Consider the following 23,396-nt stretch of genomic DNA (forward strand, 5'->3'; position numbering starts at 1 on the left):
ACTGGAGATTGTCTTGCCCCCAACATGTGTGGAAGGCAGTGTTCATGGCATGCACTAACAGCCTGAGATGTAGATGCCGCTCTTGCCAAACCAGCTCTCTGATGACAAAAAGAAGGGGGGGGGAGGAAAGAAGAAGCCAAATTACCTTCAGGGCTAATGCCTGGGAGGAGCTGAGTTAAAGGTTTGTGTGGCTCAGTCATATCATTTTTAATGTAAACTGGGATTACGCTAAGAAGTTCCTGACGATCTTCCTCATGCACAACAGGAATTGATTCTAAAATCAGCTGCATCTGTTCAAGTTCATGGGCACCTAAATGTGAAGGCAAAAAGCACATCAGCCATGTTCCAGACACCCATTTATTCATCAACACAGCTAAGAAATTCCTTATACTGCCATAATCGGTCCCTCTATGTACAGTGGTGCCCCGCAAGACGAATGCCTCGCAAGACGGAAAACCCGCTAGACGAAAGCGTTTTCCGTTTTTGAGCTGCTTCGCAAGACGATTTTCCCTATCGGCTTGCTTTGCAAGACGAAAACGTCTTGCGAGTGTTCTGATTTTTCCCCGCTTCCCCCCTTTTTTCTAAGCCGCTAAACCGCTAATAGCCTTTTAGCCGCTAATCCGCTAAGCCTTTAATAGCCGCTAAACTGCTAATAGCGCTAATCCGCTAATAGGGTTGCTTCGCAAGACGAAAAAAACGCTAGACGAAGAGACTCGCGGAACGGATTAATTTCGTCTTGCGAGGCACCACTGTACTAAATCCAGGCTTTAGGGGGAGAGTGTAGTTAGTTAGGTAGTCAAAGTAGCAGTACCCACACACATCACAGGCATAGAAGAATACCAAGTATAGAAGTAGTACAACAAACATTGGGGGGAGGGGTTTAAGTGTGTGGGCAAGATCCCCAGAAACAGCCCACTGGGGGCTGAACATGCTCAGTTGCCACAGAACTATAGTTGACTGACTTGGGGGCAAGAAGCAGTGGAATGCCTGGAATCCTGAACAGCAACACCCCAAACTGGAACATTTTGTTGCAGCCTCTACTCACAGGACTCTCATTTACTACCCTTAGAAAGAGTTAATAGACGTTTCCCATGCAAACTCCAGAAAAAGCTATCACAGTTACCTCTTCCTGCCATTAATTAGTTACAGACTCTAGTTGGCCATTAGGTTTAACTCTTGACTTAAAAACAGGTTCCTCTACCTTAGTGGCGAGTTATCATTTTCCAAATTAAAATGCCCCCAAAGCAAACAGAAACACCACCCTGTAACACCCCATTCCTTTCCAACATTTCCTTGTCAGTCATTAGTTCAAACAATACATGAAATCATGAAAAAGATCTGCATCATTTTCTGTACATTTCTCAATCTGTAGTATCAAACAGGTACCAACTAACCTATTGGTCATCTTGATATATAATTATTTGCTATTAAAATGTTCCAAGACGAAATTGCTATGGATTTCAAAACAGCTGTTAATATGTCACACCTCTAGGCACGAACATTCATGAATGGATTAAAAGCATTGGCCACTTTCATTCCAATAAGCTCTTTGGTTTTCCAAACTGAAGTTTTACTAGCTACATCAATATAACGCACAGAGGTCTTATACTTAAGATGACAGGTTTGCACCCATCCTTCTCCACCAACCTGCAAAGAGAGTTTTTCCTGTGAGCATTTCAGCAAAGATGCAACCTGCAGACCACATATCAATGGCTTTAGTATAGTTGTTGGGCGATAGCAAGAGGCGAGGTGATCTGTACCATTTAGTAACCAATCCTTCGGAAAGATGGCCCTACAGAAAGAGAAATTTTACTTGCATTTGATTTATCACATTTGTAGCCTGCCCTTCCTCCAAGGAGCTCAGGGCAACATATTTGGGGTGATTTCATTTTCACCTCTCAACTCTGGAAGGTCAAAGAGCAGCATGGAGAGGTTTGAAAGCCCTTTGTAAACATCTCCAAGCAGCTCCTTTGTAGGAAATTTGTAGATCTTTGGCACCACCAAAGTGTTGCTGGCTTTTACTTTGGTTTTATTCTGATGGATCTTTTGTTTCTTATTTTATGCCTGTATTGTATTGCCCATCTTTACGTACCTTGTGAGAATAATGAGGATCCATGATCCGTGCAAGGCCAAAGTCACCAATTTTCAGCACCAAATCTTCAGTATTAATGAACAGGTTAGCTGGCTTGAGATCTCTGTGCAGAACGTTTGCAGAGTGAATATATTTGAGCCCACGTAGCAGCTGGTACATGAAGAGTCTGGCATGTTCTTCCAGTAATGGCCCCTGCTCTAGCAGGTTAGCCAGATCTGTCTCCATGTATTCTTGAACAATGTAAACACAGTTCAGTTCTGTAAGAGAGCCTACATCATCTGTCAGTTGACTTCCGTTGGGACCAAGGATTTCAAACACCTTGACAATGTTATCATGGTCAAGTCTTCTAATAATTTTGATCTCACGCAGAGCATGTTTAACGCTCTGAGGATCTGTCAGGACAATTTTCTTGACAGCCACTCGTTTGTCACAGTCATTATCGACAGCAGAAAAAACTAAGCCATTGCCACCACAGCCCAAAGGTTTCAAGTCCATATACCGAGAACCTACATCGAAACCATGAATGTTCATTAGGCTTTCAAACTTCTCTGCCATTATGTTGAAATTCTTTTGTGTTGTTTTTTTTCCTTTTAAAACTACTAAGTTTCTGCAAACATGTACAGATGCTTCCACTGGTATATGAAGGGTCTTGCAGAAAAAGAGAAGAAAAACTTCAGGTTGAATGCACGATAGTTTTCTGACACTCTCATTGCATTGCCAGTCAGGCCCGTTGTATCCCCGTTATAATTAGAACTTGAGCAAAGATAGAGAGGTTGCAGCATTCATAGTTCAAGGAAGGTGCAGCATATCCGCAGACATTAAAAGGAAATACAAGGAAATCAAACGGAATGAAGTGACATACTATAGACTCCACTCTACTGTGCTAAACTGCATTTAACGAAAATGTGAATAAATATGCACGTAATAGGCTTCTATTAACATCCTCCTCACAGTGCAGATACATTCAGTGTTGGACTGGTCCTGAGCAGCTTCATTCTATGGTGTTAAATAAGCACTTTTCTCTCCTCTTCCTTTCTTCTTTTCTTTTGTTTAGTTTGTCAAGGAAGAGGCAGCTTACAAAAGAGGCTGTTAGTTAATGATCAGGTGGCTCCAGCTCACCACAATCACAATCAAAGCTACCATCCATCTTGTTCTGTGAAAACCTGAAGAAAAAAAGAAAAAGAAAAGCCATATATCAGCACTCCCAAACCATACATACTTTTCAAACAAAGAGTGTTTAACAGTGCACTCTTTCATAATTGCTTGCTGTGCACCAGAATGTAAAATACAGGGGCAGAACTAGGCATTACAAATCTTTTGATCTACTGGAGAAACCAGAACCAAGGCTCATCTCCTTATGAACATGTTGCTTCTGGTTCATCAAGAATTCTCCACCCCACACACAGTAAAGAGAGGCTCTTAGTTGGTAAAGTTCTCAAATTTCTTCTTTACAAGCAAGCTGATATTCAACTACAGTGGTATCTCTACTTATGCGCACCTTTCGTTATGTATCCCTCGGGATACGCACGCGACAAACCCGGAAGTATTTTTCTGGGTTTCGTCATGTGCGCATGCACAGAAGCGCTCTACTGCACCGCGCGCATGCGCAGAACAAGCACCTCTGGTTGTGAAAACCTCGGGATCCAACCAGAGCTCCAGAACGGCTCCCGTCCACAAACGGAGGTACCACTGTATCTGGTAGGAGCTTAGAGTTGAGGCTTCAGCTCACTGGTGTGTGTTTTTGAAAGGGAAGTTTAAGAAAAGCTATTGAACTACCAAAGTGGTGCATGTACTTAAAGGAAACTTAAAAGGAAACTTGCGCCTCTATGGAGAAGCATTTCATACTTGAAGATAAAGTCTGGAAATAAATCTGAAAAACTAAACATGGGGTACAAGAAGCAAAAAAATTCAAATTCTTCAATTTGCTGTTGATTCATTAAGTTATGTATCCATATGCTTTATGATGTATCCAACATAAAATATAGAATCTTGGTTAAAACATCTATGTGATCTCACCCTAGAATGGAGCAAATTTTACACTGTTTATGATATTTATAGTGCTGCTATATGGTGGCAGAAGCTTGCAGGAAATATGAACATTGAGATAAAGTACAGTAACTATAAGCTATGTTATGTGAAGAGGCCATATTACTTGGAAATATTGCTGTGGCTAGAAAGAACTTTTATTTATTTTACTAAATTTCAAACTAAGTGGGTTATGCTTGAGTGAAATATTAACCCCTCCCCCCACTATTCTCTTACACAAATAAGTTCATCCTTTAAGCCAGGGGTGACTAAATGTCCTTGAGCTGAGGACCAGAATGACCCATGGTCAACCCTCTGTGTATGTTGAAGTGTGCATGGCCAAAGTGTAAAAATGGTCACATTTTGGAAGTTGAGGTGGGGGGAGGCCACACAAAAATTAACACCACAGCATCACAGCTGGGAACCTATGGGGATAGCCGTAAAAAAACCAAAAATATTTTTCCAAGTTAACATTTTTTTAAAAAAATATGGGGCCACAAAGGTGTTTTTTTTGGAATTGTGACATCACAGTGGGACACCAAAAGTACCAGTTTTAAACATCTTTTTTTTTTGTCATAAATTTGAGGGGCCACAGCAACCTCTTGGGGGCAGTAAGGCCGCCCCTACTTTAAGGTATATCAACCTTTCAGGTTAGACACACAGCTTCTCACAGCCTAGTTTGATGATTGTCCAGTGAAATCACTTCATATAGAAATGATATTATTTTGGAAATCTTTAAATTGTGTTTCAGTATTATCAAGTAGGTGCCTATTTCTCTTTATGTCCAGAGTTTTTGCATCCAGCTACAGTCCTCAAAGTACATATTTTGAAATGCTCTCACTGACGTCCATTTGAGGCCTACAAAATTACAGTGGTACCTCTGGATGCGAACGGGATCCGTTCCGGAGCCCCATTCGCATCCTGAATAGAACACAACCCGCGACTGCACGTCTGCATGTGCGCGGGTTGCGATTCGCCGCTTCCGCGTATGCATGTGACATCATTTTGAGTGTCTGCGCATGCGGCGAAACCCGGAAGTAACGTGTTCCATTACTTCCTTGTCGCCGCGCAGCATAACTTGAAAACGCTCAACCTGAAGCATATTTAACCCGAGGTATGACTGCACTTTGAAGAAATACATCTGAGGATAGCAGACTTAAAGAAATGTTTAATTATCTCAAGAGTGAAATGCTGAAACTGTTTTTGGCAACAGAAGAGAAACCGTCTCTCAACAGTTTGTAGCTTCTAGCACGAGAATTTGTTCAAACTATCACCGAGAGCAAAACTGATCACTCAGTGTTGGAAGGAAAGATAGTATTTGCTACAATTTTTTCATAATAAAGATGAAACATGTCCTTAGCTTACAAACAACTTGATTCCTGTTTCAATTGCTAAGCAGTTAATCCAACAGAAAAACCAAAGGAGCCCAGCAAGATATTGGCTTGTAGTTCTGTAGAACTACCCATGATTCATTTGGTTTAGGCTTGTGACAACTTAAGGCTAACAGCTCTCAGCTTTTCTGCAGCTTTTCACCCAGCTTCCCATAGCAGTTAGCAATTATGGCTACAATATTAGAGCTCGTCATCTTTCAAGTCGTGGCTGAAATTTAAACTATTAAATACAGAATGGTGCTTTGTCAGAAGACCACAGGGCAGAAAATCAAAATGGCACTTCTGAGTCACAGTTGCATGCTTCAAACAGAAAAGGATGCTATTAAAATTAACTCATTAAGCACACTTTTCTGCCCATTCATATTATTAGCACCAATAATAATAATAATAATGAAATATTCAAAGTAGCTTTCTGGATCTTCCACATGCAAATATTCAAAATTGCCAAGAGCTTCTTATGACACATCAATATCAGCCCTAAGTTTTAGGATCAGTCACAGCTGCCTTCCTTGAAATGACAGGGGAGGGGAGAGTACTCTACAGGAAGTAAGAGTATTAATCATTTCTGTAGGGCTTTACCATTTTCACCTCATTTACACCTACAATAACCTTTAGAGGCACAATAGGCTGAAAAAACGAACTTGCTTAAAGGCCACCCAGAAAGTTTTACCACCAAGCCAAGAATTAGAAGCTGAATTAGAATCTTCTATTCCACATCTGGCCCTCAACAAAACATCTGTAGTGCAACAAGTACTGAAGGAAAAATAATTTTACACGATGTCATGATTGAAACAGAAAGAAAAGGCAAGTAAGTCTTTTCCCCCGGGTCACTGTAATCGTACCTTATTGTATTCAAGGAGCAAAAATTACTTAGCTGGGCTTTTTTAGAATAATAGGAATATTATGCAGAACCCAACTACCATCCCCACAACAGTGTTCCTGGTTTACCAGAGAACTACGAGTTACATAGAAAATAATGTACAGTTATTTAGGTTCTGAATATAGATTTTCTGTTAGTGGCAACACATGCACGGAGACTGCTACCTCAATACTGTTGGCAACATAACTCTTTCAAACAGATGCCCATTAAAAAAGAATATACTAGCCTACCTTTACAAGGAATATTGTATTCCACTGATCACCATTGTGCATTACCCTATTTTTTTGTCAATTTCACAATAAGAGCTCCTAGTAAGGCTAGCATTTTGTAATGACAGTTACACAACTCACTGATGATCAGGTCATAATAGCAACCCCTATTTTTATTACAAGTATGAATCTGCAAGTGTTAAAAGAAAGCTGTTATACAAGGGGATAGAAGTCCAATGTCCATATATGTAACTATACAAGTGCTTATGTGGATTCTTTTTTATCTCAGCCACGTTGCACACTGTAGGGAGTGAGTCATCATAAGAACTCATGAAACTGCAGCTCTTTTTCCTCAAACCTCCCACCAAGTCTCCACACATTCCGAAAGCCAGGATATTGTTAACTTACATATGCTCAAAATGAATATATGAAGACATAGCACTTTCTCACCAGAAACAAGGGATCAGTAATTCACATCATTAAATAAACCACTCCTTTAAAAATTGCATACTGTTTAATCCTTGTCTTGATTTGCTTCCCAAAGTTATTGTTTTTAAAAGAATGAACTGCTGAGGGGAAAGACCCCCACCAACCAGCAAATAAGAGGGGTTCACAAAAAGTAGATGGCAGCACATAATAGAAACTACCACTTCTTGCTTGAATGTTTATATAACCCACTACCTTTTCATTTTCTATGCTAGAAAATAATGAAGTAATTAACCTGGATTAAAGGCAAGTGATTTTAGCCACCCCAAACTGCCTACAGCACTATCACCATGAAGTTTCAATAGTTAATCTGAGATTAAGGGCCCCTCTGGTATGGCCCAATGCGGGCTCATTTTCTTTCATTTAGCCTACGATCCTTTGCGCGTGCTTCTAAGTTCCATTGCTGGGACATACTTCTGAGTAAAAATGCATAACAGTATCCTGCAGTTACTTGTAAATTAAAGGAGAATATAATTTTCTTCAAAAAGAGACTTCCAATAGAGCTTAGTAGGACCTACTCTCATGCCTCTATGTGCTTTCTAGATGAAAAGCTATATACAGGGCTCCTTCTGACTGAACCACACAAAGTGATCCTGGGCCCTCCCAATAAGAGACAGGGAACCAGAACAGCTCCTGCATGTAGCAATCCTGGAAAACCACTGGTAAAAAAAGTTCACTTGCCTGCAATTATTTTGTCTCCTAACAATCCTTCTGCCACAGCCTCTTTGCCACAATGGATATTTTCCTCCTCCATGTCACTGTTACACACAACTATTATCAAACCCTCTACTAGTTGGGTGGGCCTGATACTTTAAACAAGGTCTTGGATGCCACTGTCACAGAAAAATCTACCTTCAGATGTCTTTCAGTTGCCACAAAGGGGTGATGGGGGAGAATGAGAGAAAGAGAAAAGATTCTGAAAAAATCCACAGTTCCATTCAACCGCAGGGCCCCCCTTAAGACCTCTGTCGTTATTATACCGCAACTGCTTTTCACACCACAAGTTGCTGCTTTGCTGGGGCAGTTTTTAAATAGAGGAGGCAAGTGCCCATAAGATAAAAGGGAAAGGGGGCAGTCGGGTTCTCTAGTTCCTCTGGATGAAAAGAAACACTGCAGCAGTTGCTTTTAAAGGCGCAGAGCAGGAGAATGGAGGCCGGGAAATGAATGAAGAGTGTCCTAAGGGCGAGAGGGAAGCCGCAAGTGCCGCAGTGCCTGGTGGCCACATGGGGGGAAGGGGGGAAAGAGCAGACGCGGGCAGGCCCCTTTTGGGCAGAAAATTTTGTTTCGCAACGGAGACTTCCACGTCAGGCGACACCCGCCTAACGCATCCTTCCCACTCCAGAGAGGAAGAAATCCGCGAACGCGTCACTGATCCGCCCTCGTGGTGATCAGAAAACCCCTTTTCCGTCCACTTTAAAAACAAACAAAAAAGGTCGGCCAGGCAGCTCTCTGCGTGTTTACTCGGAAGTAAGCCTCGCCCATTCCCAAGCAAAGCATGCCCAGGGTCGCCAGCTTTCACAACGCAACCCTATGCGGCTTTTGCTTTTTTTTTTTTACACGGAAGTAAGCTCCGTTCGCGCGTTAAACCCACGCCGGAGGGTTATGATCACGGATCCAAGGAGAAGAGAGCGGCCCCTTTGCGGGGGTCTACTCGGAGACGGGTGCGAAGGGGCCCCTGGCTAAATGCCACCCGCCCACCGCCTCCTCACGGGGGAAAAAGTCCCGCCGAACTCTGTGGGGCTTCCCCGCGAGTAACAAAAACCAACGCGTGCCTGGGATCGGGGTGCTGCGAGAGGCCTCGTGAATGGCCGCCACGCGGGACCGCCCGCCGCCCCCGAAGCACGTCTCCCCTCGCCGGCCTCCATTGTCCGGGCTTGGGGCGAGGAAACGGGAGACGGCGGGGCTTTTGCCCTTTCCCCGAAGCCGCCTCCTCCACCTCGCTTCTCAGAGGCGGGAAGGGCCCAGGGTTTCCCTTCTCGCTTTCCCACCCTCCACTCCTCAGCCCTCCGGTCCCCCTCGGGCACGGAGCGCCGGCCGCCGGGGAGGCTCCGCCGCACTGCGGAAGGCCTGGCCGGGCTTCCCCCGCCGGGCAGAGGCCCCGGCAGGGCGCGCGGGAGGCGCCAGAACAAAGCGCCTTTGTGCAGTGGCGGCGGGAGCGAGACCGCTGGCACTGCGGCCCGAGCCTCGCCGCTGCTCTCGGCCCTCCGCCTCCCACGCCGGACCCGCCGCTTCCCCGCAACTCACGGCGCTGCCCAGGCTCATGGAGAAAGGAGAGAGAAGCCTCGGAGCTGCTCCGCCGCCGGGCCTTGGCGGAAGGGTCTCGGCGCCAGCGACAGAAGCCCTGCTCCCGCCGCGGCTCCTTGCCATGTAACCCGGCTAACGAGGACAAGAGAAAGCGGCGGGCGGGCGAAGCGGAGAAGCTCCGCCTTCGGGTGGAGCGGCGGGCGGGCCCGAGCTGAGGCGGCTCCGCCTCGCCAGGACGGGGAAACGTGGCGGTTGAGGTCAAGGCGGCGGCGGCGGCGCGCGGCCTTGTCCCCGCTGAGGGGAATCTGCGCCTGCGAGGCTCGCGCCGACCGCTCGCGGCACAAAAGAGCAGAAGCGGACGACGACAGCCGGGTCATGGCATGACTGTCATACATAATAATAAAAAATAACATGACGACGACGGCCGACAGAAGGGTGGTGATATGTTAAAAGGCCGCATGATAATGAAGCGCGAGAAGAAAAGAAATTGGAAAAAAGGATGCATTTCTCTATTCTGGATGTGGATGAGGGGAGCTCACACGGAGCATAGTGACCCTAAAACGGAATTAAGTGCAGAAATCAGGCATAGGCAAACTTGGCCCTCCAGATGTTTTGGGACTACAACTCCCATCATCCCTGACCACCGGTCCTGTTAGCTAGGGATGGTGGGAGTTGTAGTCCCAAAAATATCTGAAGGGCTGAGTTTGCCTATGCCTGGCCTAAATCATGTCTGGACAGATTAGGAAACATCCGCCTTCTCTGAAGGATCCTTCATCTCCAGGCCCACTTTTATCTGCAGTCCAGTCTCAGAAGTAAGAACCAACTGTATTTGCTAATGAGGCCTCCTTTCTTAGGGAGTTTAAGCCTAAATACATGAAAAATTGAAAAAAAAATCCTACAATTTTAACTACAGCCTTCATTTTCATCTCCTTCCTCTGTTCCCTAACCTGTATCAGTTTTTATTTGTAAGCCGCTAGGGGCAGGGACTTGTTCTCTGTGCAGAGACAGAGTACAGAGATAGATGGTGCTATACATAAATTGGGACTATTTCACAAAGCTTCAAACCCCTTATAGTCTGGATTATTTAATCTGAAGGAGACTTGAACCAAGTCTAGGGATTTTATGGAGTTTAAAACCATTTACAGCAATCTCCATCTGGCACTCAAACCTCATTGAAGCTTGACTTTAAAACCAGTACAGTATGCCATTACATGAATCAACACAGATAAATTTACTCCTTGAAAACAAGTTTGTTTTTCACTCCTCTTTCAATGCATGCTGTAGACACATCTTATTAGAAGTTAGGAGGAGGCTATTTAGTATTGCCCCCTTCAAATACCCCAAAACACTGTGCCAAGAGCAGAATGAATGATCTGCCATAATGGTGGAAAATCTGTTAGACCTAGAATAAAAGAGATGGGAAGAGGAAAATAAGTAAGAAGAAGAAGAGATGGTACCTGAATTTGCTTATTATCCTCTTCCCTCCTGACCCTTTTTCTTTTTGAATCCCATATATTAGATTGTATGTCATTATTTGAATGACAGACCACCTGAAGGGCACCAGCAGAAAGACAGTAGGTTAAACAAGTAAAGTACAGTAAATAAATAAATGCGTAAATTGTTACATAATGGCCCCAGTGGCAAAGACAGTTCTGGGAAGGGAGGAGTCAAATGGCAGTTGGTCCCAGCCAGGCTGATGGAGAGAACTATGTATGGCACAATAACATGGCATCATAATGCAGAGTTCAAGGGTGTGATCTTATTATGCAGCAGTCAACCTGTATGGAGATCAATAGGCTAAAACTCCAATCTTTCTATCACCCTGATTGTGAGGTCAATAAAAAGGTATCTGGTTAATGGTATGAGCAATAACCTTGATGAAAGGCGGTTAAATCTGGAGTAACTATGGCCATAACCAAAACATATATGTAAAGTATTACTGTACCGGTTTAACAATCAAAAAGGCAAAGGTACCCCTGACCATTAGGTCCAGTTGGGGACGGCTTTGGGGTTGCGGTGCTCATCTCGCTCTATAGGCCGAGGAGCCGGCATTTGTCCGCAGACAGGTCATGTGGCCAGCATGACTAAGCCGCTTCTGGCGAACCAGAGCAGCGCATGAAAACATCATTTACCTTCCCACCAGAGCGGTACCTATTTATCTGCTTGCACTTTGATGTGCTTTCAAACTGCTAGGTTGGCAGGAGCAGGGACCGAGCGACAAGAGCTCACCCTGTCGTGGGGATTCAAACCGCCAACCTTCTGATCAGCAAGCCCTAGGCTCTGTGGTTTAGACCACAGCGCCACCCGCGTCCCTTTAGCCCCACCCGCGTCATAGTTTTCCCTAAATAATCCTGGGAACTAGTTTTGTTAAGGGTGCTGAGAGTTATTAGGAGACCCCATTCCCCTCACAGAGCTACAATTCCCAAAGTGGTTTAACAAGCAACCCCACTTCCCAGGGGGACTCTGGGAATTGTACCTCTATTTTTTCCTAGCAGGACTCATGCATGACAGACTGAAAAGTAACAGGTGAAGTGCTCCCAAGCATGATGGAGAATTGCTTCACCTGTTGAAGCCAGAGGAGTCTTAGCATTCTGCCTTCAGTGAGTCATTGGATAGCTCCGTGATAGGGGAATGGGATGTGACCATCTAGGCCAGATGCAGCCATCCTTTGTTGGTCCTTCAGCTTTGCTCAGTTCAAAAAGGAACCTGCTAAAATGAGTTGTTGGCCAGGGAGGTAGATTAATGACTTGACCATTCTTCATAGTGGGAAAGTGTGAACATTACGTTTTGAGGAGCTATGACACAAGATCAGAGCTTTGAGGGGACGGGATGGGCAGGCAGCTGGCTTGCTGGCTCATCAGACAGTGGACATTTCGGGAGGTCCTGCGATACACCTGTGAAAAGAGTGGCGGATCACCATGGGCATAGCCAGTATTTATTTTAGGGGGGCAGGACCGAGTTCTCTGTGAGGTAATTTGTCAGTTAAATTTTTTTTTATTTTTTTACTTGATTGGGGGGGGGGCAACTACCCTCCCCATGCAGATTTCCATGAACCTGGTGATTATCGGCACCTTTTTTTCCTAGCAAAAAGGCACTGCACAAGACCAGGATTATGGTGAATGAATGAAAAAGGGGTGGGGGGGGCAAGGACTCTGCACTTTAATAGTTGCGTACAAGAAAGCCTATCAGTAGGCATCGTGCGCAATGCATTAAAGCAGTTCTGCCCTCTTTTTCACTTGAATATCCTATTTCAGTGGTCCTCTCCCAAAGCCCCCTCCTCCCACTTGAAAATTGCTGATGGTCTTGCTGGACCACTAAGTGGTTTTTCTGTTTGTTGTAGCAATTGTAATGCGTGATGCTGTCTGATTTTTATTGTCCTTTTATTGTTGCTTTTATTTCTTGTATTGTATTCACTATTTGCACTTCCATATGATTCGAATTGTTACTCAAGAACACGCAATATAAAAAAGTAAATGAAGCAATAAAATGGAGTTAAACATCACAATGAATATTTAACATGGGTATACTGCAAGCCACCTGCACGAAGTTTGTGGACCACCATAATTTAGGAACCCCAGCCTTATGCATGATCAGGAAATCGACATAGATGTGTGAACAGGGCTACAGTTATGATCTGTAAGATGAACCAAGTACTATCTTGCATCTATCACGCTTCTGCCAAGTTCAGACAATAAATCATATTCTCAGCAGCTGTCTCAGTGGGGAACTCCCTTCCCCCAGTGACTTGCCTGAACATGAGCCTCTGTATCTTTTGGACGCACTGTAAAACCACTCCTCACAGATACCAGTAAGGAACTATACCTCACACTGGAGGCTGCCTATTTAAGCTAGTAGAATTAGTTGGCCCAGGTGAAAAAGAGGACAAGGCTCTAAAACCTTTGTTCTGTAAAAAAGCACATTTCAGCAGATGCAGCTCTGGGATATAGGAAAGACCTTGGGAAGGAGGGGTGAGACACAGAGAAGAACTCCAAAATTGTATGAAGCGTCCGACTTTAAGAAAACTTTAGGTCAAAAAGAGGTCACATCTAGTTCCCCAAATGGTTACTTTTTAGAAAATATTTTTTTGTAAAAATTATTGTTGCTCCCACAGATCCCGTTAAAAAGTTCAAGACCCTCCAAATTTGTCCATTTGTACATTTAATTTTTACGTATTTCATTCATACACACGCACACACACACACACACACACTTATTGCTCTCACACCCCACTGTGATACCAAAAGTTGTCTTTTTCTTTGTCTCTCCCTCCAAATTTCATAATTTTTTTAACAGTAATGTATCCAGTGCTAATCTTACTCAAAGCAGACCCACTGAAAGTAATGGACATGGCTAATTTAGGTTCATTACTTTTAATAGATCTTCTCTCAGTTAAACCTAGTTGAATACAACCCAAGAATTATTGAAACTGATCACTCCCATGGGTCTTCTATGATTTTGTGAAGCCAAAAGGTTATTTTTGTCATCCCCTTAACGTTTTCCTTGCTCTGAAAAAAATTATGAAATTGACCACACCCACTTTTACACTTTGGTCACACCCATTTTGACATGAGTGGGTTCATTTTGGCCATTGTTGGCTTGTTTGAGGGCTGGAACAATTAAATGGATGATATTGCATAACTTTGATTATTCTTGGGACAGTGCTTGGGTTCTGGGAAAGGAAGGATAATTGCAGGTGCTCATAGCTGGTCTCTTATCATATGGCAGGTGTGAATTCCTTTTGTTGCATTGTAGCTGGCCTTCAGCATAGCAACAGAGACAAGGCCTGAGATTTCTAATCGTGAGTTTATTAGAAAATGGCAGGCAAATCTCCCCCTCATGTTCTCTGAATAGAGACATATCAACGAGAGGCTTTGAAAAATTAGTGGCAGAAATTGAGGCTGGGTGGTATTCAACTAAGTTTAATGCACAGCGGACCTATTGAAATTAATGGACCCAACTTCATTAATTTCAGTGGGTCTACTCTGAGTAAAAATGAGCTGACTACCACCATCTCTAACTCTACAGAAGGAAACAAGAGGGGCCTCCTTGGTTGATGTCAGAGAGTAGGCAAGTTTATGTCAAAGGATTTGATCCGTTTAAGGATTTTAAAGTCCTAAGCAGAACTTTGACCGGGCCCAGAAATAGTCCATTAGACAATGAAGGTGATGTAAAAGGGGATATACATGCTCCCCAAAACTGACTGTGACCAAAGGTTTAGCTGCTGAGTTTTGAACCAGCTGAAGTTTCTGGATATTTTTCAAAGGAAGGTCCACAGAGTATAGTAATCCAGTTTTAATGTAACCTCCATGTGTGTCACCAAGGTGAGATCTGTGTTTCCCTGAAACTGTTAACAGCTATTTTAACAGCCTAAGCTGGGCAAAATCCCTCCTGGTGACCCAGCTGAACCAAGAAGGATGTGGACAGCTTTATAATAGTAAAGAAGACTCACTTTGCCACTGATGGATCGTCCACACCATCCCACTAGTCAGAATGGGGAAGCCTAAGAAAGGCCCACTGAATAGCACTGCATGGATATGAATGGTGAGCATTGTTTCTTTGCTAACTGCCACTGCCACAGAGGAAGCAACTATACCCCACTATACCTTTAAAGCTTGTTTGAAGCACACACACCCCTCAAAGACTTCTGGGAACTGTAGTTTACTCGTAAGGGAGTTCCAATTCCCAGCATTCCTTTGCAAACTACACTGCCCATAATTCTTTGAGAGAGGCAAAGTGCTTTGGATGTGCTTTAAAGGTATCGTGTGTACACAGAGTAAGCTCAGATATGGGCTCTTACTTGTGTTTGTTCAAATTCACCCCATGTTTTCTACCATTCAAGTCATGATCATATCTTCCTGGTTAATCAAGGAACTGAATGAGCTGTGCTCTTGGGGGTTATCATGTCAACCACCACACCTGGTAATGGCTTGAAGACAGAATTAATGGGATAAGAGATTGATATGGAGCAATAAATGTCAGGGTCAAGCTTGGTGGCATCAAACTGCAAATGACATGAGGAAGAGGTGGCATGAATGATAATTCATCCCCAAACTCACATTGACAGAGTGCAAAGGGGAGCGTTCTCATTTTCCCCCCAGCATATATTGACACACAGTGGAGGCCTATAGGCTCTACCAGAGATTTGTAACTCATGACACTCCAGATAGTGGTTGAACACCACCTCCCACTAGCCCAGGGGTAGGCAACCCGCGGCTCCGGAGCTGCATGTGGCTCTTTTACACCTTTGCCGTGGCTCCGGGGCAGATACTAGCGAGGGGAGGAGGCGCATTGTGCGCCCCGACACTCCCCACTGTGGCGGGCACTGTACTGGCTGTGACGTCGCATGGGGGCGGTGCGTGCATTAGTCACGCACCGTCCAGACGTCACCTTCCCGTCCGCTGTCAGATCGCGGCTCCGGAGATATATTTGTTTTAAATATCGCAATGGTTTTGTGGCTCCCAGGTTTTTTTTCTTCGGAAACGGGTCCAAGTGGCTCTTTTTGTCTTAAAGGTTGCAGACCCCTGCACTAGTCTCTGACAGCATTTATTGATTTAGGAAAAGCTATAAACCGCTATAGACAGCATCTTAAAAAGCAGACATCACCTTGCCAACAAGGTCCGTATAGTTAAAGCTATGGTTTTCCCAGTAGTGATGTATGGAAGTGAGAGCTAGACCATAAAGAAGGCTGATCGCCAAAGAATTGATGCTTTTGAATTTGGTGCTGCAGGAGACTCTTGAGAGTCCCATGGACTGCAAGAAGATCAGACCTATCCATTCTGAAGGAAATCAGCCCTGAGTGCTCACTGGAAGGACAGATCCTGAAGCTGAGGCTCCAATACTTTGGCCACCTCATGAGAAGAGAAGACTCCCTGGAAAAGACCCTGATCTTGGGAAAGATTGAGGGCACAAGGAGAAGGGGACGACAGAGGACAAGATGGTTGGACAGTGTTCTCGAAGCTACCAGCACGAGTTTGACCAAACTGCGGGAGGCAGTGGAAGACAGGAGTGCCTGGCATGCTCTGGTCCATGGGGTCACGAAGAGTCGGACATGACTAAACGACTAAACAACAACAACAACATAAACCACTTAATATAAAAAAACCTCTAAGTAGTGTACATAAACTACTACAAAATAGTTATCAACAACACAGACATCAAATCAGCTAAATTAAAAAAAACAAGTATATATGCTGTCTCTGAAATAAACAAATTTTTAAGAGGCGTCTAAAACAGGCAATGGTGCCTGGCCAATGTTGATACTGACACATTAAAATATTGACCCCCTCGGGTCGATAGAGCATACATAAAGTACAAGTTCCACAGATCTAAGTGGTCGAATAGGCATGTAGGGGACAAGGTGATAGTTCAAGTAAACTAATCCCAAGATGTAAGGGTTTTATACATTAACTATAAAACCTTGAACTTGGTCTGGTAGCAAATCAGCAGCCCCTGCACTTCTTTGAGCAAAGCTATAATACGCTGATAGGATCTCATTCCTGTCAACACTTGGGCTGCAGCATTCTGAACTACAGTAACTGTTGTTTCTAGACCAACAGTAAGAGAAGCTCCACACAAGAGTGCCTTGCAATAATCCAGGATTGGTCACCAATGCCTGGCCTATTGTGCTAAAGCTATCCCTGTCTATGAATGGTTGCAGCTGCCACACTTGCTAGAGCTGATAAAAGGCACTAGTAGAATAATGGCCAGGAGTTGTAGCCCAGGAATGAGCAGCAAGTCTTTCAATTTTGTTTTCCCTCAACTTCTCATTTGTCTAATCTTAAATTCAGTCCTCCACATTTCCACATAAATTTGAGGGGTTTTTAAAATTGTAATGAAGATTCATCAGCATTTTTAGCGCTCATGTCTTCTAATAAACACATTTTTGAAAAGCAATCTTTCCTAATATAATGCATTTTTAAAAGTTGCCTTCACTAATATATGCATTATTATGCACCCTCTACCCTAGTATATGCATTTTTGTACACATTATTTGCCTGGAGAACTGCACTGAAAAATCTGGAAAAGTGCAGATTTTGAAATATGTCTGCGTATTGTTTGTGTATTGTTTCAAAAAGTGCAAATGAGCTAGGTTTGCCTTTAGATGTGAACAGAAGTAATTTTCTCCTTCATCTCTAATATTCTGTAGGGACACAGGTTCCCCACTCCTAGGCTATACATTTAACCACTTCACAACAATCTGTATGAACTAAGCTCAAGCTGACTGAAGAAACTGGCAGAAGTTACCGTATTTTTCGCTCCGTAAGACACACTTTTTTTCTTCCTAAAAAGTAAGGGGAAATGTCTGTGCGTCTTATGGAGCGAATGCGTGGACTCTGGAGCTGAATTGCCCAGGGACGAAAAGCAGATCATGCTTTTTTTTTTTGAAAGAGGGAAGTGGGAGTTGAAAGGAAGCAGCTGATCGGCAAGTGATCGTGGAGGGAGATAAGGGACGCTAGAGATAAAGGAGGCTGCCTGGGAGGGGTGAGGTAAAAGCCCATGGATCCTCAGGATTTTTGCACTGGGTCAACCCAAATTCACCATCAGATCACATAGCATGTCCATGGCTACAGCCTGCACCACAAAAATAATACATCCACTGTTTTGTTCAGAATTTCTTTCTTTCTTGTTTTCCTCTTCTAAAAACTAGGTGCGTCTTATGGTCAGGTGCGTCTTATGGAGCGAAAAATACGGTGGTTGTTTGTACTTAGGGCTCATCCAGACTTCCGCTTTCCCCGCTGCTTTCCCCAGGGAAAACCCAATCTTTACCACTGAATTGGAGCAAATGTCGATCTGGATTGACATTTTTTTCTGATTTAGCACTAAAGAGCAGGTTTTCTGGGGGAAAGGGGCAGGACAAAGGCACAACCAGTTGGACCCATACCTGGAAAGCACGGGACAAGCAGAAAACCGCTCAAACCCATGCTTTTTAGGCATGGGACAAGCAAAAGTTTGGACAAGCCCCATGTCTGGTTAAAGGTGCATCTGCTTTAAAGAGACAACAAATTTAGTCCAAGACTCATTTGACCCAGAGTGGGGTGAGGGGGTTGATGTTAGGCGGCACCCTGAGCGCTTAAAAGACACTTAGAATGGAAACTGACATGTTTAAGGGTTTTCTTGTGCAACCAGAAACTTCTTCAAACATAGTTTTTTTCCATGTGACTCACTTTTTCCATTTCTCCCATGGTGTGTCTGTCTGTTGACCCCGATGCCCCTTTCACCCCTTTCACCTCCTGCATCAACCAGCACCTTCCTTTGCACACTACTTTCTACATGAATCTCTCTTGAGCATGCAAATTCTCTTACGACATGGTTACTCAGACGTAAGACTCACTGTGTTCCATGTCACTTACTCAAAAGAAGTTGGCGCACACAAGATTGCAGTTTGAACCTGCCAATGCCCTCTCCAATGTTACCTCGGGTTAAGTACTTAATTCATTCCGGAGGTCTGTACTTAACCTGAAACTGTTCTTAACCTGAAGCACCACTTTAGCTAATGGGGCCTCCCGCTGCCGCCGGAGCACGATTTCTGTTCTCATCCTGAAGCAAAGTTCTTAACCTGAAGCACTATTTCTGGGTTAGCGGAGTCTGTAACCTGAAGCATATGTAACCCAAGGTACCAATGTATTTAAAAACTAACAAAACAGTAAAGCAAAAAGATGTCTCAGTGTCAAAGAACTTAGAATACCTTTTCAAAAGTTTGACCAACATAATCTATACCCAATGCAGTTGTAATCTGATATATCCTTACCTTATAGCTAGTTCCACTAAAATCAGTAGAGCTGACCACTGAGTATTTATTACCTAATTTTCCATGCTACTCTATAACACAGAGATTGGGAATCTGTGGGTATTCAGGGGTTTTTTGGACTCCAACTCCCATCATTCCTGACCTGGGCCAATGGCAGTTGGAATCAAAAATAATCTGGAGAGCCACAAGTTTCCCAACCTTATCCAGCTAATGCTCTCATACGCATACTAAATAGAACATATCTCAGCCATGTACATTTTGGATGCTGTCAAGTAGTATTACAGTTCCTTTTTCTCCGAAATTTGGTGAATTGCCAGCTCTTTTTTTTTTACTATCCCCCCCCCCCCCCACGTGCTCACAGGCTGACAAGGACTAGACTTTTCCCCTTTGCTGGAAGGTTTTTATAGTGCTACCAGCAATATGTCATAACAACTCTTTGACATAGTCTGAATTTTCTTCAGTATCACCTGGGCCTTTTAAGCATTTTATGAATAAACCATTGACTGTGGATCTTTTTACAATGCCTCTTTTTGATGACGCATTTCCTCTTTTTTTGATGATGTACGCAAAGAGTCTCAGCACTACAGGTACCTATGAAAACGATGCCTCTTTCGTCATTTTTAACCTAAGGACCCCGGATTCTTGCATAAAACTTAAGCAATTGTATATTTCTTAAGCAGTTTGTTGTGAGGAAAGCAATATCAGTCACTTCTGACCTAAAGGTACGAGAGCTTTGCCTTCCTTCGCACCTGGTTGCTTATTTTGCATGTTCCATCTCAGTTACGAAAACTGACATGGAATCATAGAATCATAGAATCATAGAGTTGGAAGAGACCACAAGGGCCATCAAGTCCAACCCCCTGCCAAGCAGGAAACACCATCAGAGCACTCCTGACATATGGTTGTCAAGCCTCTGCTTAAAGACCTCCAAAGTAGGAGACTCCACCACACTCCTTGGCAGCAAATTCCACTGTCAAACAGCTCTTACTGTCAGGAAGTTCTTCCTAATGTTTAGGTGGAATCTTCTTTCTTGTAGTTTGGATCCATTGCTCCGTGTCCGCTTCTCTGGAGCAGCAGAGTTGTACTATAAAATAATACATAGTAGTGTAATCCATAGAAGCAGGGAATTTAACTGCTGATTAATTTGTGCAAGGCTCAACTTTGGCATAAACCGTGTGTTAAATATCTGCCTTTAACTCCACCCATTAAAACAAACCCTTCAGCATTCAGTAACCAAGAGCTAATGAAAATATTTAAGTTGTATAGTTTGCCAAGAAGGACTGGTGTTTTGCCAACGTTCTCCAACTGAACAAATCCTTAGAATTTGACTGGATGCATTCTCTAAAGCCAGCAACCTTCCCCAACCTGTTGCCCTCTAGATGTTCTGAACTATAACTCTCCATGCTAGCTTGGGCCAATGGGAGTTGTAGTCTTAAAACATTAGGCAGGCAGCAGGGTGGGGAAGGCTAATTTAATCATCTTGGCATTTGGGCAGTGATTAGATCTTTAAAATTATGCTCTTCTAGGAAACTAAGGTCAGCCTACGTGGTCCCCAATTCTATTTTATCCTCACAACAACTTTGTAAGGTAGGGAAGCCGGACACAGACTGCTCCAGACTATCCAGAAGCTTAATGACTGAGTGAGGACCATCTCCCTGGCTTCATACCAACTACAGTGGTACCTCGGGTTACATACGCTTCAGGTTACGTACGCTTCAGGTTACAGCCTCCGCTAACCCAGAAATAGTGCTTCAGATTAAGAACTTTGCTTCAGGATGAGAACAGAAATCGTGCTCTGGCAGCGCGGCAGCAGCAGGAGGCCCCATTAGCTAAAGTGGTGCTTCAGGTTAAGAGCAGTTTCGGGTTAAGGACAGACCTCCGGAACGAATTAAGTACTTAACCCGAGGTATCACTGTACTAGACCGCTGTTTCATGAGAACTAAAACCTCTCTTTCATTTACAAAAAGGAAATTTGCCATGCTACAATTTGTGTCCCAGTAATCTGTCCAAGAAGTTACTCAGTTATTAAAATCCATAATATTTACATTGATTATAAAGGTGACTGGACTGTGATTGCACTAGTTGCATAATATCACTGTACAGAGATAATTACTAAAATGGAGAGAGAGATTACTGCTAGCGATAAACATACTGAACTGCAGCTATTTATCAACTTTGCTGTAATTTTATAGATGCAATATCTAGTATCTAGTATCCTGGAAGAATGAACATACCTCCTTCTGCTGAACATATACAGTGGTACCTCGGTTTTTGAACGTCTCCGTTGATGAACATTTCAGTTTTTAAATGCCGTAAACCTGGAAGTAAATGCTTCGGCTTCGAACATGACTCGGAAGTCAAACATGCCACGTGGCTTCCAGTGAGTGCAAGATTTTTCACTCCATAAGGTGCACCTGACCATAGGGCGCACCTAGTTTTCAGAGGGGGAAATCAAGGGGGGAAATATTATCCCCCCCCCCAGCTCAGGGAGCAGTGGACTGGCTGTGTGCAGCCCGTCCGCTTTTCCAAGAGCTTCTTGGAGCTGCCAGGTGAAGCCCGGTTTCCTCCCCCCCCCCAGCCCCAAAGAGCAGCTCAGGGAGCACGCAGCTCCTGTGGGCTTTTCTACGAGGAGGGAGAAGGGACTGACTGGCTGCATCAGTCCCTTCTCCCTCCTAGGGAAAAATCCGTAAGAGCCGCGCGGAGCTTGTGTGCGGCTCTTGGGGGCTTTTCCTGCCTGCCTCCCCCTTGCATTCGCTCCATAAGATGCACACACATTTCCCCTTACATTTTAGGAGGGGAAAAGTGCGTCTTATGGAGCGAAAAATACGCTCCATAGTAGTTACTGAAGAAATTCAGGCAGCGGTTACACTTTCAAACATTTCTTCCTGAAGTTATTGCATGAGCTTAAGCCCTGGAGGAAATTCTGGGTTTGTATCTGAAACAGAAATAAATTATCTCTACTTGCTACTACCCAGACAAACAATGAAATCAGAAAGTGCAAGCCAAAATGGTCTCAGGCCTTATATTTGTGCTCTGAGCAGCATAATACATTGCCCAAAGAAATGATGGGGGTGGAGACGCTCTTTCAGGTATACTGGGCCAAGGCTGTTTATGGCTTTAAAGGTCAGCAGCAACACTTTGAATTGTGCTCGGAAACGTACTGGGAGCCAATGTAGGTTTTTCTATGACTCCCTATAGCAGAATTAGGTAGCAAAACAGACTGTACCACTTCAGATTGTAGGTGTAGGCTTTAGAATTTTGATTCTCCCCTAGCAACTGATCATGCCTCCCCGAAAACTTCACCTCCCCTTGTGCTTTGTAAACCCTTGCTTTAGAGATGCCATCCAGTCCATTTGTCATCATAGGTTTTGGACCTGCCTTATCTTGCGCTATGCTGCTATAAGCCGTCAGTAAAACAATCTCCTCTGCCCGTGTGCCTTGAGTGAGAGAAATTTCCATTCCCCTTTTTGCTATCGTATCTCACATTACAGCACTTACTACAGCTTCTTAATTTAAATTACCCTGCATGACAAGGCATTTCTCAAACACTATCCCTGATTTACAACTTGGCATTCGAATTATATTGCACTGGCAAATGATAATTTCTAAAAAAGCAAAGTGTGGACTTTGTTCTGAAATGGTTATGGGCCCATTCCTGGAATTGGTTTACAAGAAGCAAAGTTATAAACGTTTGCTCTTTAAAAAAAAGTTATTAAAATATTACTAGGTAGAGTTTACTATAAACAGTCTTTGCCACTATGGAAGTAAAAGCCCTGCCTATAAAATGCTTTATTCCGGGCAAGTTTTGTTGCACATTCGGAGGGATGAAAGCAATTCCTGCATCGCCTTGCCCTCACTCTGACTTAGCTTAATTGGTCCTCAGTGATATTGTCACTGAGACTTCCCTCCCACCACACACACACTGTAAACGGCTCTAGAAATATTTATTGGAGGGAGGTATGAAAATCTGTAAAAAAAAGTTCACCTGTGTAATGTTACTGATGACAGCAAAAAGAAATCAGTGTGAAGTAACAAAAAAAAATGAAGATGAAGTAATAGTCAGTAAATCACCCTAGTTAAATAAGCTGCAAAGAAGGTCTGAAGTTGGAAATGTAGGTCTGGGGAAAGAGTTTGGACCCCACAAGAGTATGATCTTCAGATGAACATTTAGCACAATACCTAATGGATGCTCCAGAGCCAACTGTGGGGCAGGTTTGGGGTTTTGGAGATACGGCAGGGTGCTTTAGCTGGTACCTGGATCCCTTCAGGAGAAGGCTGGACCACCTAGAACAGGCACCCCAACCTGTGGCCTTCCAGATGT

The 23,396-nt window shown here is 43.8% G+C and overlaps 1 protein-coding gene across 4 annotated transcripts in view; it reads right to left on the reverse strand.

The window, feature by feature from the left end:
- MAPK6 (mitogen-activated protein kinase 6) overlaps nt 1-23,396 on the reverse strand; it is a 33,517-nt gene that overhangs the window by 4,430 nt on the left and 5,691 nt on the right. Inside the window, exons 1-4 of one of the 4 annotated variants that reach the window (XM_082198472.1) lie at nt 10,953-11,056; nt 2,093-3,255; nt 1,648-1,792; nt 146-310 (exon numbers count right to left, since the gene is read on the reverse strand). In XM_082198472.1, the coding sequence (XP_082054598.1) occupies nt 146-310; nt 1,648-1,792; nt 2,093-2,647 (865 nt within the window). In that variant the 5' untranslated portion in view covers nt 2,648-3,255; nt 10,953-11,056. Of the gene's footprint in view, nt 1-145; nt 311-1,647; nt 1,793-2,092; nt 3,256-9,327; nt 9,624-10,784; nt 10,927-10,952; nt 11,057-23,396 lie in introns of those variants that run through there. The other 3 variants (XM_082198470.1, XM_082198469.1, XM_082198471.1) reach the window with 3 other exon arrangements.

The sequence above is a fragment of the Podarcis vaucheri genome (assembly GCF_965113315.1).
Source record: "Podarcis vaucheri genome assembly, chromosome: 14".
Lineage (NCBI taxonomy): Eukaryota > Metazoa > Chordata > Lepidosauria > Squamata > Lacertidae > Podarcis > Podarcis vaucheri.